Source organism: Etheostoma cragini, chromosome 23, assembly GCF_013103735.1.
Source record: "Etheostoma cragini isolate CJK2018 chromosome 23, CSU_Ecrag_1.0, whole genome shotgun sequence".
NCBI classification, from domain to species: domain Eukaryota; kingdom Metazoa; phylum Chordata; class Actinopteri; order Perciformes; family Percidae; genus Etheostoma; species Etheostoma cragini.
This window is the reverse complement of record NC_048429.1, coordinates 18,055,259-18,073,482: the sequence shown is the minus strand read 5'-3', so window position 1 is coordinate 18,073,482 and position 18,224 is coordinate 18,055,259. Positions and strand designations below refer to the sequence as shown.

Below are 18,224 nucleotides of genomic sequence, written 5' to 3'. Positions count from 1 at the left end.
CAGTTCTGAAGGCAAAAGGGGGTCCAACCCGTTACTAGCATGGGGTACCTAATAAAGTGGCCGGTGAGTGTATATGCCAAATCTCAAACCAGTGAGGCCATTATCCTCTATAGATATCTATCTTGTGCACTATAGCATCTGTGATTGCATACTATGGAGGCCATCCTATAAGCCTCTGTATGGATGGCATGGTGTTCTCAACGCGTAGAAAAGGATCTTGAATCCAGGCATTGATTTGTCTTTGGGTGGTTCCCGTTTATTATAAAAGTAGAAAAGAGTCACTTCACATAAAATGGTACTTCACTTAGTGCTGATTAATAAAATGTTGCGGGGTGTTCACGGCTACGGTAAGAACCGTGTGTTCCCCGCCATCCTGACCTTTCCTCATTAATTACCGCACCTGTAAATATACCTTCTTCCCAGTGACATACCACACCCAGTGCAATACTCCCCCAAGTGGCTAAAATAAATAACAAAATAAACCTAACCAAATAAGATGAATACAAATGGCTCCTACACATACTAACCAGTTTGACTGGGAGTATTGGCCTCTTTCAGCCTCCATAGTCTTTGGATGAGGTTGTCTCCCATATGTGGGCATTCTATTGGCTTTACTTCCCTAAACAGAGAGCAGACTCGGAGCCGCGAGGTAGCGGCATAAATTAGCCAGAACGCGATGAATTATGGACATAAAGTGGATAAATCTTGGATGTGACGGTTTGGATTTAATGATCAACGACCCCGAAAAAGGCTGGAAGTTCCAGGCTCAATAGAAAATCACCTGTAGAGGCTAGAGAGACCTGGAAGAGACCTCCGTAACCGCTAACCCGTAACCTTTTAGATGCAACATTTGGTGAGTTTCTGTGTTGTATGGTTAATAAATTATTAAACTGTGAATCAGACGTGCTGTTTTTGCTCGTGGGCGAGTCTCTCGGTCTCAGGTCTTACAAAGCCTGTGAGCAACAAACTTTTACAATAATAAAGAAATAATAAAAATTGCGTTAACGCGCGATCAAAAAATTGTCTGCGTTAATTAATTATTTAGTTAACGCAATAATAACTTGTTAACTTGCCCAGCCCTAATAAAAATGTATCAAATACGCCGGTGGTCAGGGAAGCCGTCCAACTGAAGGAGTCCTTCCGGGATATGTTAACCTGGAGGACTCCAGAGGCAGTTGTAAGGAACCGACGGGCCCGAAGGGCTGCAGCCTCCGCCGTGACAGAGGCAAAGCAGAGGGTGTGGTAGAGGTTCGGAGAAGACATGGAGAAGGACTTTCAGCCGGTAACAAGGCGCTTCTGGAAAACCGTTAGCCACCTCAGGAGGGGGAAGCGAGAAACCATCCAAGCTGTGTACAGTAAGGATGGGATGTTGTTGACCTCAACTGAGGAGATAATAGAGTGGTGGAAGGAGCACTTTGAGGAACTCCTAAATCAAGCTGACACGTCCTCTGCAGCGGTTTGCAGCAGATTGTGAAACGGCTGGGATGAGGATCAGCACCTCTAATGGCGGTTTTCCACTGCGTGGTATCTACTCGACTAGCCTCGGCTCTACTTGCTTTTTTTGGTTTTCCATTACGAAAAAAAGTCCCTGGGACCTGCTACCAGGTACTTTTTTTAGTACTACCTCAGTCGAGGTTCCAAGCGAGCCGAGGCGAGCCCAAAAGGTGACGTGGAAACCTGCAGACTACTGGTTGGTCGTATGACTGCGTTTTTAGCAAACAAGAGTGCGGAGTGTGTTTCCAGAACAAACGGGACATTTAAAACAAATCAAGCCGGACACCGACAGATTATCCACTTTCTGCACTATTCTCACTTTTCAACGGTTCGGGCTAGTAGCGGCTTCATGTCGTTTCCAATATTGCACACTGTTACTTTAAAAAACAAGACAAAATATATATATATAACAAAAGTTTTTATTTAGCTTTTTAAGTAGCGCATCAAACCCTCCCAAACGTCCCGGTCTTCTTCCTCTGCACCCCGTGACAGTGTCCCCCCGGCTCTGCTGGCCCAGATGCATCCCAGTCGTTGTCATAAGCCTGTCCGTGACTCTCATGAAGATTATACGAAGCCCAGCAGGTCACAACCGGAGATCTCACCGGTCGGACGTCACCCACCAGACGGTCTGCTGCGGCGGTTTTGCAAAGCGTGAATGCTCTGAAACACACACAGTACACAGCAAACATGTTGGTGTGTAATCATGGTTGCTAAAGTTCATGTACTTTATATAGCGTATAGTAAATACTGACTGCGACAATGAACACATGCAAATGTTAGCTAACGTTACCAGGAGAGTTAACTTACCCTTTTGTGTTGGCGAACAACAGTCATGTTGACGTCTGAACACCGTCGGTATTCCCAAACTCCTGTTTTTTTAGCGGTGATTTTCGTTGCTTCCTTCAGCTTCTTTTGAAACAAAACATTTCTTCTGGCAGGTAGCCGACGTGCTGTTGTGAGCCGCGCTGAAAATTACGTCATCACGCGTTGCTATAGTGACCAGCCACGCTGACGCTCTGCAATGGAAAACGGAAGCATAATGGGCCGGGGCGAGCCGAGGCAAGCTGTTACCAGCAATGGAAAAACACCATAAATTTAAGGCCATGGTTCTCAGCAGGAAACCGATGGACTGCTTTCTTCAGGTTGGGAGTGAGTCCTTACCCCCCAGTGAGTGCTGTCTTAAATACCTTGGGGTCTTGTTCAAGAGTGAGGGGACCATGGAGCGCGAGATTGGTCAGAGAATCTGAGCAGCAGGTGCGGTATTACATTCCATTTATTGCACCGTTCCGACGAAAAGGGAGCTGAGCCAGAAGGCAAAGCTATCGATCTACCGGTCAGTTTTCGTTCCTACACTCACCTATGGTCGTGAAGGCTTGGTCATGACCGAAAGAATCATTTCCACCGCCAAGGTACAAGCGGTGGAAATGGGTTTCCTCAGGAAGGTGGCTGGTACCTCCCTTACCGATAGGGTGAGAAGCTCGGTCGTCCGAGAGGAGCTCGGAGTAGAGTCGCTGCTCCTTCGCATCGAAAGGAGCCATTTGAGGTGGTTCGGGCATGCTTCCTGGGCACCTCCCTATGGAGTAGTTCCAGGCACGTCCAGCTGGGAGGAGGCCCCAGGGATAGGGGACCCAGGACTAGGTGGAGAGATTATATCTCCAACCTGGCCTGGGAACGCCTTTGGATCCCCCAGTCGTAGCTGGTTGATGTGGCTCGGGAAAGGGAAGTCTGGGGTCCCCTGCTGGACCTGCTGTCCCCGCGACCCGATACCGGAGAAGTGGATGAAGATGGATGGATGGAACTTCTCAATGGAAACAATAGAGTTTAGTGGACTTAGCAGCATTTAAATGTAAATGTGCTGTATTTATATAGCGCTTTTCCAGTCTTAACAACTGCTCAAAGCGCTTTTACATCTACAGGAAACATTCACCATTCACACACATTCATACACTGTGACCGGGGCTGCTGTACAAGTGGCCACCTGCTCATCAGATAAACATTCACACACATTCACACTCCGATGCGCAGCACCGGGGGCAACTCGGGGTTCAGTGTCTTGCCCAAGAACACTTCGACAATGACTGCAGGGGCAGGGATCGAACCACCAACTTTCCGATTGGTAGTCAACCGCTCTACCACTGAGCCACAGTGGTAGAACGGAACTAATTACGGAACTAGCGCCATATTAGCACCAAGTCTTGTAACCATCCCTAAACCATTTTATGCCATTTTATGGCCAGAGATCAACCCTAGTTGACTGGCTTGGTTTGAATTGACAAAAAACGAGTTGAACACGGGTCAGACAAACCTGGTCCAACGCGTGTCATTGGTGTGAAAGCGGTATGAGACTGTAGGGATTGTGTTCTTTATCACATTCGTGAGGTGGTTCAGAAGTCAACAAGGGTGGTTGGCCCAGTATTTAGTTTGAAGAGGTTACATGGTGAGAGGTGTCTAACATCAAGCAAGGGCCCCCTGCTGGTCCGGACTTCCATGTACAGGTGATAGTCGTGAAGTAATGGGGAACATTTCCTGTGCATCTGCTTTTCATTCTTGCTTTGTCTTTTAGGTGGAGAAGATTGCAGCCGGCGACCAAGCCCATAAAGTGGAGGAGAATCACGTTCTAAAGGAGCTCTTCCCCAATGACATCAGTAGTCCAACAGGAATCACGTAAGTAACCAATGGTTATTTTTAAGGATGTCACTATTTCGAATCATTGATACTGCCACGTCACGTCCAGTCGGCTTGTCAAGCAGCCACCCAGCATCCAGGAACAGCGCCATGTCTTAATGCAACCATGGGCTTAGCGACCAACCGTGGAATTGCCCCCTCTGACACAGAAAGACTTTTCCCAGAGACTGTACATGGCTAAAGAAACTTCTATATTTTCCGTGGATATTTCTTTAGGGGTAAACTTACCTGCTCAAACAAAAGGACTTAAAGGGTCCTTGTTTAAAACACCCCATTTTAATCATTTTTAACATTCCCTAGTAGCCAAATCCAGAGTTATTAAACTAGGCATGATAAACGTGCATAATGGACACGAGCAGACCCGCGGGACTTCGCCCGCCCACGTTGCTTTGCACGCCCCCATTTCATGTTCTGCCAAGCGGAAAAAAACACAAGTTGAAGTGCTGCGAGTCAACATTACAGCCAGTCAACATGCAGTAGACCCATTGACGGAACTTGTTTACCAATGCTCGTTAGCCTAGCAGCTAGTGGCGTTTCTTTCTGCTTACAGCTTTATCCCGACAAAACCGCACGGTTGAATTTCAGCCTGCATGCACGTTTTGTAGCCTAAACAGAGCAGCTTATATTGGTTATATTAGTGAGAGCAACAAGTCAATGAAATGCAGAGTCATTTTCTCTGCTCCCTGTCTGCTGAGCTGCTAGAAACAGCTGTGCTGTGAGCGTCTGCCTGAAGATATAAGTTATTGTTATATTATGTTGTTAATGTTTGCAGTTTGTATGTATGGATGTGTGTATGTACCACAATGTAGTGGCACATTGCAATTAAAGGTCAGATATTATATTGCATAATTGTCTAGTCTAAAAATTGAATAGAAACTTGTGCTAAAAAAATTTAAAAAATTGAGAATTTAATCGTGACCTTAGAATTGAAAATGTAATTGAATCAAGGATTTGGAGAATCGTGACACCCCCAGTTATTTTTATCAGTCAAAAATAGCACTTTACAAAACAATTAAACAGACTTTTCAGAGTTTTTTGTACTCTTAAAGTAGAGTAGCAGCAGATGGCGAGGGATTCAGTGGTTCGCAAACTTTTTTTCCCCCATCTGAAAGTGTATGATAACCATGACCAAAGTTATACATTCCGTCATTGTGTTACTTATGGATGGAATTATAGCGAGAGAAAAACGTTATTCCAGTTTTTGCTGGGTACCCTTTCTAGTACCTCTTGAGGTCCCTAGACCCCACTTTTGCAACCATTGTTCCAACCTCCCTTAATGCAACAAGAATGAAGTTTGCTTCTGGAAGCTGCTCACACAGTTATTTTATAGAAATTAGCAATTGCTGTTGTTAGGACTATGAAAAAGCATCTAGAGTCCCTTAGTAGCCGTTGTAGGAAAGGCTCCCCTTGCTTTGTTAGTTTTTACGTATTACCCACTTACTGTAGACATACAGACCAATTTGTGTCATCTCTACTCAGTGCATTCCACTAGTACTAGGATCAAGTTCATGCTCTGCCACTAATGTTGCCAATAGTAGCATATTGCTTGTGACTGTGTGATAGTGTATATACACCACCTTTTTTCCCTAGCTGACAACGCCAGCTCCTCTTATGAAACTATTTGAAGATGCCCAGCTGTGAGTGCTAGTCTGCACTTTGGAGGCAAAGAGTTTTTCAACTGAGACATTGCTGCGTTTGTACCATTGCGTACATATGCGGCGCTCCCATTGCAATGAATTTTAAAAGATACACTGGCCTCAGGTAGCGTTGTGTGCTTTTGTTGACACACATCGCAGGTAGAGTTCGCTGTGGCCAATTTAGTTAAGCTTGAGATAACGTTCAGAATTTTAAAATTCAATCAGTTCCTCCATTAAGAATTAGTGTGTCCATGTAGGGCTGATGATGCAGTATGGCATAACCAAAACTGTGCAAACCTGTCATTTGACTTCATGTTTACACCTCTTGCTTCACTTGTCATAATTCTGTGTGAACAAGACACAGACTAGAATTAAGAGACAATGATGGTGCTTTTTTGTATTTATATGAATGTTTGCGTTTTCTGAGACACGAAGTATCTAACCCTCATACAACAATGACTTTAAAACCTTGTCTCTTGTAGCGCCACCTGTCGACGACCAATTAGAGGAGCCGCCGGTCGCCCAGTGAAGTCTAGTGATCTGTGGAATGATGAAAACTGCCTCTTCTCTCCAAAAACCACCAAGACAAGCAACTCTTCCTCCTCCTACACAGAGAGCTGCACTGTGAACAGAGTCAGCATCCTGCCCCCCTCCTTTACCTCCAGCTTCTCCTCCAGGCCTCTGTCAGCAGCACCCCCTGCAGGTCCGACCAAGGCAGCGCCCCGCAGCGTTTCTCTGTGGATAAGGCTGTTCCTGCTGGCCATCGTGGCTCTTTTCCTGTTCTTGGTTTACCAAGCCATGGAGACCAACGGCATCAACCCTTTTGAAAACCAAGACACAGTGACCAGTGACAGCGCAGTGTAGATAGCACAGGAAAGGCCTGAGGGGGAAATAAAAATCAACCTACTTCTATTTTTTTCAAGTGGGAATCTGCATTGTAGCCATTTTATCCATGACCACTGTGAAATTACCTGATATCTTTGCCCTTTTTTCCTCAAGATTTTTTCTTTTTTATTTCTAAATCAATTTACAGTGAATCTCTTAAGAGAAGCGACGTAGCCCTTTCATTGACACTTCAAGGATCTCCCTATCATGTTGTGAAAAGACAGTACCTCCTGTGCTGTTGTGCTGTTTTGTCGATTCTTGATCTTTGACTAATAGTCAGTGAGGTTATGACAAAGCCAGCCACACTCAGTAGCTTTTTTAGAAATATGTGACCTTGCCTTTTATCTGTGTGTGTGTGTGTGTGTGTGTGTGTGTGTGTGTGTGTGTGTGTGTGTGTGTGTGTGTGTGTGTGTGTGTGTGTGTGTGTGTGTGTGTGTGTGTGTGTGTGTGTGTGTGTGTGTGTGTGTGTGTGTGTGTGTGTGTGTTTCTTTTGACGCTTTGCCTTACTGTCTGACTCTGTTGATCATTAACAGTCTTGAAGATGGGGCTAGAATCTGTATTTTGTTTTGAACCTTACTTAACTATCTTTGTTAATGAGAGAGGGAGGCTTAATATCCAAATACTTCTAAATCTTCTGAAATGCTACACCAATATTTTCTTAATGTTCTCGTGTAATAAATTGAATGTCCCTGTTTATTCTTCTTAATTATGTATTCACTGTCACAAATATTGAAAATCCACTCAATAAACTAACATGTTACTTTTCCTGTAAGAGCATGTTATTCATGAGGATGTTAAATGTGTGCACTCTATATAAAAAAAAAAGTTAAGGCTGTTAAAATTAACGCAATAAGTTAACGTAAACTCCTTTTAATATATATATTAGGATTATTTGGGGCAATTTTAGGCCTTTTATTAAGAGAGAGAGAGAGAGACAGAGAGAGAGAGAGAGAGACAGAGAGAGACAGACATAAGCAGCAAAGAGAATGACATGCAGCAAAGGGCCGCAGGTTGGGAGCAAACCTGCAGCCGTTGCGGTAAGGACTAAGCCTCTGTGCATGCTCTACCAGGTGGGCTGCCCAGGCAGAAAATGTAATTGTGATTAACCGCGAGTTACCTATAGACATTCGTGCGATTAATTGTGATATATTTAAATTGATAGCCTTAAAAATAAAAAAAGATGTCAAGGTTTTTTTTTTTATTTCCATTTATTTCTAAATGACTGTCATGACTAGCCCTGACTGCCTCTATCAACTGCTTTTAACATTCTACGTTCACGTGATCATACAATAGATTTTAAAGTGGCTATTTATAACCTTTGGTTTGTGTTGAGCGGTAGTGTTTTACCACACCGTGCTGGTCATATACGGTCAGGAAAAGGTCAAAGGTTGTTCCCCAAAATCTCGCAATACACGGCCCCTGTCCAGAGCCGCGGGGACATATTTTGAGCTTTGGGGTACTGACAAATTTCCAGAGTGAAGTTATCAGCAAAAGTCAACCACCACACACCTAACTGCATCCATCACAATTTATTGACCTGTATAGAGATTCAATTCATTATAAATAGCCTATCCAAGACAATAATTGGCCTGCTATAGACTACTGACCCAGGAACACCAGAAAATAATATAATAGACCGTTATCGCTATTCAACCATGCATTTCTTTCTTACCCATACCGTCAAGATGAAGACACAATATCTCTTTATTAAAACAAGGCACTTTGTGGTGTCAAAACAGTACTAAGGCTTCGATAATAAAACTGGAACACATGTACACGCTCCACAAGCATAAAAACAAGAATAAAGTCCATAATACAAGACAGGACCAACACAGGTAGGCTAATGCACAGGAACAGGGCTGCAACAATGGCACAGAATAGACCTACTACAAGTTAAAAAAAACAGAGCCACTAAACACATCACTGAATTACATTAAATCAAATGACAGTGAAGCAACTCAGTCCTGACTCAAACACTGAAATAGAGAAATGCAGCCATAAGTTTGTAGCACAGCAATAGCTAATTGAAGTCATAAAGATATTGGGCCGTATATTAACAGTTCTTAACAGGCCTAATCATTTTATAACAATACGGTAGGATAATTAAATATAGGTAAGACCTCTTTCTGGTTTTCCAATAAGAAGGCTTTACACGCATGTAAAAAACACAATTATCTCCAATAACTCGTATAAACTTTCAGTTGATGCCAATGTATTGCACGGCGGCAGCATTATAATAAACCAGCATTCTTACCTTGTGCTTCAGTCATAACACTAAAAATTCCTCATCTCCAAAACGTCTACCAGGAAAAGTGTGACCCCGAGGCTGCAGCACGGAGTTCCCTCCGCGGCTGCCCTGGTGCTGCTAGCTTGGCTGACAACATTAGCTCCCTCGTCGTCTGGTGCTAGCAGGTTGCTCTGGCAGTGTGGAGTTGGAGAGGTGCTGCTACTTCTTTTGGTTACAGTTGCTGAGTTTTCTGCCTCCGATCTTTTAGGCTTTTTAGCCTGTGGTTGATTTATAAAGAAATCCAAAATGCGCTTTTGAGCCATGGCTAGCGAAAGTTTGTACCGTTGACCCGCCGGGAAAGTTCCCACACCTACCTTCACTTTATCAGCGTCAGAGGCCTCGTTCATGGCAAAATAGGCAGATTCATTGCAATCATATAATGTGTTTATCTTTTACTTATGTTGAGTTATAAAAAAGTTATAAACTTTGTATTATGCAGCCAAGATGGGATTAATATACATATGTCTGTGAAGAAGGCAAGATGGCCATCTGTTCCTCATCTTGCACCTAAGAACCACAGGTCAGGTCTAGCATTTAACATATGGAAAGGGGCTTCCTGCTATGCAACAAAAGGTGGTCTTCTGTCTCCTGTCCCCTGGGGTCTTAGTCTAGGCTGAGACAATACAATGTTGATTGGACTGTGTTGATGGCAGAGTTTCACATTTACACAACAGACCCCTTTGTTCTGTAACCAAAAGCGACCCCCAAAGGTTAGAAGGCAGGTTGTCTCTGGTAAGCAAAGATGCACTCAACCTGCTGTCATGACAACAGCTGACCAATGAGAATGGATTTGTATGTGCCAGGTGAAAAGGAACTGCCCCAAGGTGCAGGGGATAAAACTGTGTGACTTAGGACTTTTCATCACTGGTTTCACGTGACTCCATCAGGGGGAAGCGTGGATCCAGTCCGCTGTCAGCTGCAGTGTTATTATGTTTGTTTGTGTCATGTTGTCTTTGTCTTATCATCTTCATTACTGCTGTTACATTAAACCTTTTCTTAATTCTAAATTCAACCCTCAGCCTCCTTTTCCTCAGAGATCCGAACGAACGTGAAGTTAGTTATGAATTTCTAACACTCACCAAATTGTAAAATGTATTACATTTAATTTCTAATAAAAGGGATTAGGTTTATATTAATAATCAATTAATTAAAAATAAATGTTTTTTTAAATTAAGGTTGTAGTTGTTTGTCCTTTTGCTATGGGGTGCTGCACCCTCCGCACCCCTAGTTCCCGCGGCCATGCCCCGGTCCTCCTCTCCTTAATACAGTGCAGTCGCCCTGTCCCATGTGCAGAAAAACACCCCCAAAGCATGATGCTAACCCCCCCCCCCCCCCCCCCCCCCCCCCCCCCCCCCCCATGCTGCACAGTAGGGATGGTGTTCTTGGGATGGTACTCATCATTCTTCTTGGTCCAAACACAGTTAGTGGAACTATGACCAAAAAGTTCTATTTTGATCTCATCTGACCACATGACTTTTTCCCATGACTCCTCTGGATCATCCAAATGTTCATTGGCAAACTTAAGACGGGCCTTGACATGTACTGGTTTAAGCAGGGGAACCTTCTGTGCCATGCATGATTTCAAACCATGACATCTTAGGATCATTGAGACACCACGAGGTGAGCTCTTGCATGGAGCCCCAGTCCGAGGGAGATTGACAGTCATGTTTAGCTTCTTACATTTTCGAATGGTTGCTCCAACAGTGGACCTTTTTTCACCAAGCTGCTTGGACATTTCCCCGTAGCTCTTTCCAACCTTGTGGAGGTGGACAATTTTGTCTTTAGTGTCTTTGGACAGCTCTTTGGTCTTGGCTATGTTAGTAGTTGGATTCTTATTGATTGTATGGGGTGGACAGGTGTCTTTATGCAGCTAACGACCTCAAACAGGTAAATCTAATTTAGGATAATAAATAATTTTTAGCATAAAATAGTAGAGGTGGACATCTTAAAGCAGACTAACAGGTCTTTGAGACACAGAATTGTAGCTGATATACAGGTGTTCAAATACTTATTTGAGAAAATCAAACATTGTGATTTCTGGATTTTTTTTTTTAGATTATGTCTCTCACAGCACCTACGATGACAATTTCAGACCCCTCCATGATTTCTAAGTGGGAGTACTTGCAAAATAGCAGGGTGTTCAAATAATTATTTTCCTCACTGTAGTTGCAATGAATGTTTTGCCAGACAGAAAATTAAATGTCATTAAAAGAATACATTGTATTTCAAGTGTTGCATACTGTAACTTAGCCTACTTTGGCCTTTCAGGCCAAAAATGAAAAAATGCCAAGCGGCATTTGTAAAAAGCCTGTAAGATACAGTGTTAACACAAATTTATACAGGTATATAAAAATTCTGTCCTGAGTTTTAACTTTTTAACAATCCAAAGGAAAAATCACTTAACACTCATGAAAATTCATTCAGATTTAGCAATTTGATGATGAATCAAATTATTACTTAATTATTAAATAGTATCGGTATTGTATCGCAATTGGCGATACCGGCCCTGTATTTACTTGTACAATAATTTATTGAATGAACTGGGCAGCCCTGCCTCTGCATATAGCCAACAGGATTGAAACCGCACAAGTGAACAAAACGTCAAAGCGTACATTAATGTTAAGATATATACAGGTTGGCAGGATGGTCTGAAATGTTCGACATGCTCTTTTGCAAAGTGCAAAGCTATTTACTAAAAGTTCTTTTATAGTGTCAAAGCTCTGTTGAGTCTCAGGGGTCCATGTAAATGTCTCAGATAAGCAAAGTGCTCGTGGGGGCTCGACAACACTGTATTCAGGTATGAATTTTGAGTACCACGATGTCAGCCCGAAGAAGCGTGTGACTGCTTTTGAGGGGGCAGGTCTTGCCTAGAAGTTGCGTGGGTTACATAATAACGCCTGGACCTCTGACAGGCCTTTGAGAATACATGACATCATTTGCTGGAAGCAGCTGGGGCCCAATGCCACGCCAAGCAGCCCCCTCTTAAAGAGGAATAGGCCATCAGGGGTGATGAATGAAGTTAAGTTGAGGCTGTCCTCGTGGAGTGGAACCAGGTGATAAGCGCTCTGGAGATTCAGTGTACTGTTAACTTGCGCAGTTTCTGCTCTACTGTCTCGGCATACTTTAACTCTATGACCAAATCCCTTAGCACATTTTAATGTCTCCGCTGCCACTTTTACAACCATGGGGTCACACACAGAGCTCAAGTGATCTTGTGTGTGCTTCCCCTACAGATGTTTGCGAAGTGTCCTTTCTTTTTGCAGGTGTTGCGGCTCGCTATCTACTGCTTCATCACACATAACTTTGGCCTCTGCTGCAGCAGTTTCAATCTTGGGCACGATTATCACAGCTTTGAGTAAAGTCAGCGGTAGGTGTTCCCTGATGCGAGGAGCAGACGTCTTTTCAACGAGTCGGTCCAGAATCATCTCATCTTCCAGTAATAGCCAGCTCTTTTAAGGCCCAGACACACCATCCCAATAATCATCCGTCGTACTTAAATGACCAATCTGATTGGTGGAATGCTAACCTGGAAATGATGAGCGGGATGAGCGTGAATAGAATCTCTCAAAATCTGACCTTTGTCGTCGAAGACAGATTCAGCAGCTGCACGGCCTATTTTTCGCTTAAAATGTTTTCAGAAACCTTTTTCGTTGAACCATGTTAGCAAAATATATATAGATTGTATTCTGAACAAGCCGCCATGACAGTCTGGCTTTGAATTTCCGGAGGAAACCAGACCCACGTGACGCGTTTGTCAAATCAGTTACCGTCTCCAGTCCGCATTGCTTCGGTGTGTTCAGAGGCACTTGTTTTTTGCCAATTTGGAGAGGAAGTTAGTCATTTCTGTCAGCCATCTGGTTGGTGTGTCACAGAAGCAACGAATTGAACCGTAGTGTTGCCTGGGCGCGGAACACATTGTCTTCACAACGTGAACAGGTAGCAGGCAGGCATACGTGTGTCCATTGAGACCATGACTCTTCTTCTCAATTCTTCTACTACATTCAGTATTTCTACTCTAAACTGGATTTATTGTCCACACTGTCACCTAGCGCTAAGGTTGAAACACTACAGGAAGTCACTACAAATGTGTGTACAGTGGGTACAGCAGGGGCCTTGGGAGACATCCTTGGATGGCTCCTTTGTTAATGGTGAGGAGGAATAAGGTGTGGCTGAGGTGTGCCAATCAGGAAGTTGAAGATCCAGCTGAACAGGGTGGAATTGGGTGGAAGGGGGTATGTGTCCAGAACTGGTCCAGTCTGACCATTTTCACACAGTCTTCCTTCATAAGTACCAGTTTATGTGTGGGAAATTGCGTGTACATGTTTTTTGTGCGTATGCATTGTTATATACATCTGGTTCCTGTGGCCTCCTTGATGAATGTGTACCATCATCTTTCCTTCTTTCTGAGCAAACTGTGGGATTTCTGAAAAGAAAACTTGATGGGAGAATGTGCGGTCCTCCACGGACACTCTGACCCAGGCGTACAGACTGAAACACGTGAAATGAGAAACGACAACGCCAACGGCTGATGGATGAAATGCGAGAAACTATATGGAACTGAGACCATTGGGTAAAATACTATCGAAAAATCGAAAATCTAAATATTCCCTTCAATAATAATATGAACAATTCACAAGACCATTCTTACAAATTAATACATAAACACCTCTTTGATCGATCTGCTTGAAAAACAAACTAAATAAAATAAAATAGTGTTGTAAATTCAAATGAATTCATAAATAATATGGTAAACAGATTCTCCCATGTCATCGGTGTCTCCGTTTCTCTTTTCACCCGTTTCTGCGCGTACGCATGGGTTGTAAACGATAAATTCATCAAAACAGAAGCTAAGTTTCCATCCACTTGTCAATTGAATTATCTGAAGTTCGGTTAAGAATCTCATGTGAATAAAGCCAGTGAAAGTGTGTTTCCATTCAATGGCTTAAAAGCCAATAAAAACCTGTGGTATTGACATCACATGCTGTTTTGCGATCAAATTGGTATATCGAATTAGCTTTAGACATTTTAAGGTGTTTCCAAACATTTTCACACAACATTCAAGCAAACATTTGCAAACAAAGTTTTTCTAGACAAAATGGATCGCCCCGTGCAGATGCAACTTGGCTTTTATTGTCCCTCCGACCCCGCTGCAAGACTCTTTTTTGAGACATGTCTTGCTGTTTGAGCGCCTTCCATTTACTCCAGAGGACGTCCCATGGCTTGTCCTAACCTTTGTTGGCCACTGCCTTTGTGAGTTCCTGATAAATTAAATTCAGAAAGTCTCTTGTCACCTTGTCCGTCCATTTCCATCTGTCTTTGTTGACACCCGCCATGTGTGCAAACAGAGCGGAAATACTGGGTGGAAACTAAAACTTCTTCTTCTTTGTTTTGTGGCAGGTTGCAACCACAAAATGACCTAAAACTGAATCGCAATTTATTATTTATTCGGCAAATGACGTTTCCACCAGCGTTTATGGCATAGGTCGTATATTGATCAAGATAAAATCCAATGAGACTGAACATATTTCCTTTGAGTCGATATTCATGAAATTCCATCGAATTTTACTGTTTCCATAAGGCATTTTTCATTCAGTATCACTTAATTTGGATAAAAACATGTGTATGAAAACATAGCTAAAGAATGTTTTGTCAGACCAAAGGTTTCATCCAAAGTGGGTTGCAAAATGAAAGATGCAACCTGAGCACTTACCTGAAGTTCTTACTTACGCTCTAATTACAACAAATATGTGACGTCATGTTTACACAAGACAGATCCTTTCTAGCCATACATTCTAATCTAGCCTAATCTCGCTGTAATACAGCCCTCGGGTGTGATCATCTCAAGTGGGGGGCTTTGCTCTTAGCCGCATTACTGTGGACAAGAATAGAGAAGCTGCCAACAGGTAATCCAATTTGAACTTTTCTCCTAGTCATAGGAGTCATCTTCTGTCACACACATCTCCTCTATTTGTGTGACTAGCACACACACACACACACACACAAATGTATTATTTTACCAAAGAGGGAATGCGTATAACTTGGATTGGTTGAAAGAGTTCCCTCTGAAGTTCCTACAAGCACTGCCTTAATGCTGTTTTCACATACACTCAGGTAGTTGTCAGGTAGTTGTCAGGCAGTCCGGCAAAAACCCAAGTCTTTCAATTCAGAAGTTAAAACACAACCTGATGTCAGCCTGCAGTGGCCAATCATCTTGCACTGCCCAGGAGTTTGTGTAATAGCTTGTTTCCTGAAACAAGCTCCAGCACAAAGAGGTTACAAAAATAAGACTTCTGGTTTTTAAAAACTAATACTTTAATATTAATTAGGGCAGCATTAGTCCAAAATGGTGGCCGCGCTGCAGCTTTTTGGCAAAAAGAACATTTTTGTAACTACCTTACATTGTGGTCAGAAAAGAATGTTTGCATAGGTTGTCTGTTCAAGCAGCAATTACGACTTACATTAACTTTCATAATGGCCGTAGTAATTATGATGGAAGATAAGCAGAAAGTAATTTTACAAAGTCCGACTGTTGTGGGTAGATGTCACTGAGTAGTTGAGCAGGTGTAAGCACTTAATAGACTTAATACACTTAACACTCAATAGTGACATAAAAATTAAGAAACTTATGGGAAGAAAACACAAACTTTCAAGAAGATGAATGTAACTGACTGGGGGTAAAAAAAAAACTGTCCCATAATTTAAATATACTGTTCACTAATTGACCTTAAATCAAGTCACTTCACTAAGGGCATCCAACAAACTCATGGCGGTTTTCCACTGCGTGGTATCTACTTGACTCGACTCTACTCGCCTTTTTTGGTTTTCCATTACGAAAAAAAGTCCCTGGGACCTGCTACCAGGTACTTTTTTTAGCACTACCTCAGTCGAGGTTCCAAGCGAGCTGAGGTGATCCCAAAAGGTGACGTGGAAACCTGCAGACTGCTGGTAGGTCGGATCACATCGTTTTTAGCAAACAAGAGTGCGGAGTGTGTGTCTGGAGCAACGTGACGTTCAAAAAGAAAATCTAGCCAGTTCCGACAGATTATCTACTCTCTGCACTTTTCTCACTTTTCAAGTGTTCAATATTAAGGGCTATAAGGGGCTTTATGTCGTTTCTAATATTGCACACTGTTACTTTAAAAGAACAAAACAAGTTACCCTAACCAGGGTTTGTATCCCGTCCCGCACTTTGACCTTCTTGACCCTAACCCCAACTGTTTCTCCCACTACCCTAACCAGGGTTTGTATCCCATCCCCCACTCTGACTTTCCTGACCCTAACCCCAACTGTTTCTCCCCCTACCCTAACCAGGGTTTGTATCCCATCCCCCACTTTGACCTTCTTGACCCTAACCCCAACTGTTTCTCCCCCTACCCTAACCAAGGTTTGTATCCCATCCCCCACTTTGACCTTCCTGACCCTAACCCCAACTGTTTCTCCACCTACCCTAACCAGGGTTTGTATCCTATCCCCCACTTTGACCCTCTTGACCTTCCTGACTACCTTGGACACACTGAGCTCCTCTATCTTTCTATCTTTCCATTTATGTGCATCCATGTCCCAGAAATGCTTGTTACTAACCTAGCTTTGGGGAGTCATTCCCCGGAGTCCTTATGTTCTTTTTTCCCCAGCATGTTCCCTCGGATCAGAGAGGCTCCAAAATCATGGTAGCAGCTCTCGCCATGGTCCCGCTCCACGTTCTGCGATACCGTGTTCATCTTGCTACACTCTGCGGTGCCCAGCTACGTCCTGCTGTGCCTTGCAATGCCCACAGTGCCCTGCTATGCCATGAACTATTACAAAGTACTGCTACAAACTACTATTTTTTCAGTTTTTTTTAAATTTATTACCACTCTTATTCTAACCCCAACCGGCCCGTCATACACCGCCTAGCAAGAGCCTGGGTCTCTCCGAGGTTTCTGCCTAAAAGGAAGTTTTTCCTCGCCAATGTTGCACTGTTGCTTGCTCTGTAGGAAACTACTAGAACTGTTGTGTCCTTGTAAATTCTGGAGTGTGGTCTAGACCTACTCTATCTGTAAAGTGTCTTGAGATAACTCTTGTTATGAATTGATACTATAAATCAAATTAAATTGAAATTGAAATTATCAAAGAAAAGTTTTTATTTAGCTTTTCAAGTAGCGCATCAAACCCTCCCGAACATCCCGGTCTTCTTCCTCTGCACCCTGTGACAGTCTGCCCCCCCGGCTCTGCTGTCCCAGATGCATCCCAGTCGTTGTCATAAATCTCTCCATGACTGTCATAAAGATTATACGAAGCCCAGCAGGTCAGAACAAGAGATCTCACCGGTCGAACAACGGCCACCAGACGGTCTGAGGCGGCGATTTTGCAAAGCGTGAATGCTCTGAACCACAAACAGTACACAGCAGACATCTTGGTGTGTTATCGTGCTTGCTAAAGTTTATGTACTTTATATAACGCTAGCGTATAGTAAATACTGACTGGCGCCCCTAACACATGCAAATGTTAGCTAACGTTACCAGGAAACTTAACTTACCCTTTTGTGTCGGCGAACAACAGTCATGTCGACGTCTGAACTCCGTTGGAATTCCCAAACTCCTGTTTTTTTTTCAGCGGTGATTTTTGTTGATTCCATCAGCTTCTTTTGAAACAAAAAATTTCTTCTGGCTGTGGCGAGTAGTCAACATGCTGTTGTGAGTCGCGTTGAAAATTACATCATCACGCGTTGCTATGGTGACCAGCCACACTGAGGCGTTACTCATTTTGCAATGGAAAACGGACGTAGAATGCGTCGAGTCAAGTAGTGGCGAGTCAAGGGGAGTCGAGTCGAGCTGTTACCAGCAGTGGAAAAACGCCATTAGGTGCTGCTGCCTCAGGTTTCGTCAAGCTGTCTCTCCCTAGCCAACTAAACTGCAAGTCTATACACCTACAGCTCGCCTCACAAATTGGAACATTCCAACACACAGTACAATGCAGGGGTGGCTCAGGTGAGTAGACAGTAAGGGCTTATCAACGCAAAAAAAATATATAAATTGTCATCGTAGTCGCATGTCCACTGTGAGAGACATAATCCAGGAATCACAATGTATGATTTTTTAACTATTTATTTGTATTATACAGCTGCAAATAAGTATTTAAACACCTGTCCATCAGCAAAATTCTGACCCTCAAAGACCTGTTAGTCTACCTTCAAAATGTCCACCTCCACTCCATTTCTTATCCTAAGTTAGATGTACCTGTTTAAGGTCGTTAGCTGC

At 43.2% G+C, this 18,224-nt stretch overlaps 1 protein-coding gene across 2 annotated transcripts in view; it reads left to right on the top strand.

The window, feature by feature from the left end:
• Nucleotides 1-7,465, top strand: part of tmpoa (thymopoietin a) — a 35,555-nt gene extending 28,090 nt beyond the window's left edge. For both annotated transcript variants that reach the window (XM_034863195.1, XM_034863196.1), the window contains 2 exons: nucleotides 4,058-4,158; nucleotides 6,299-7,465. In XM_034863195.1, the coding sequence (XP_034719086.1) occupies nucleotides 4,058-4,158; nucleotides 6,299-6,680 (483 nt within the window). In that variant the 3' untranslated portion in view covers nucleotides 6,681-7,465. The remainder of the gene's footprint in view (nucleotides 1-4,057; nucleotides 4,159-6,298) is intronic.
• Nucleotides 7,466-18,224: the final 10,759 nt, after the last annotated feature.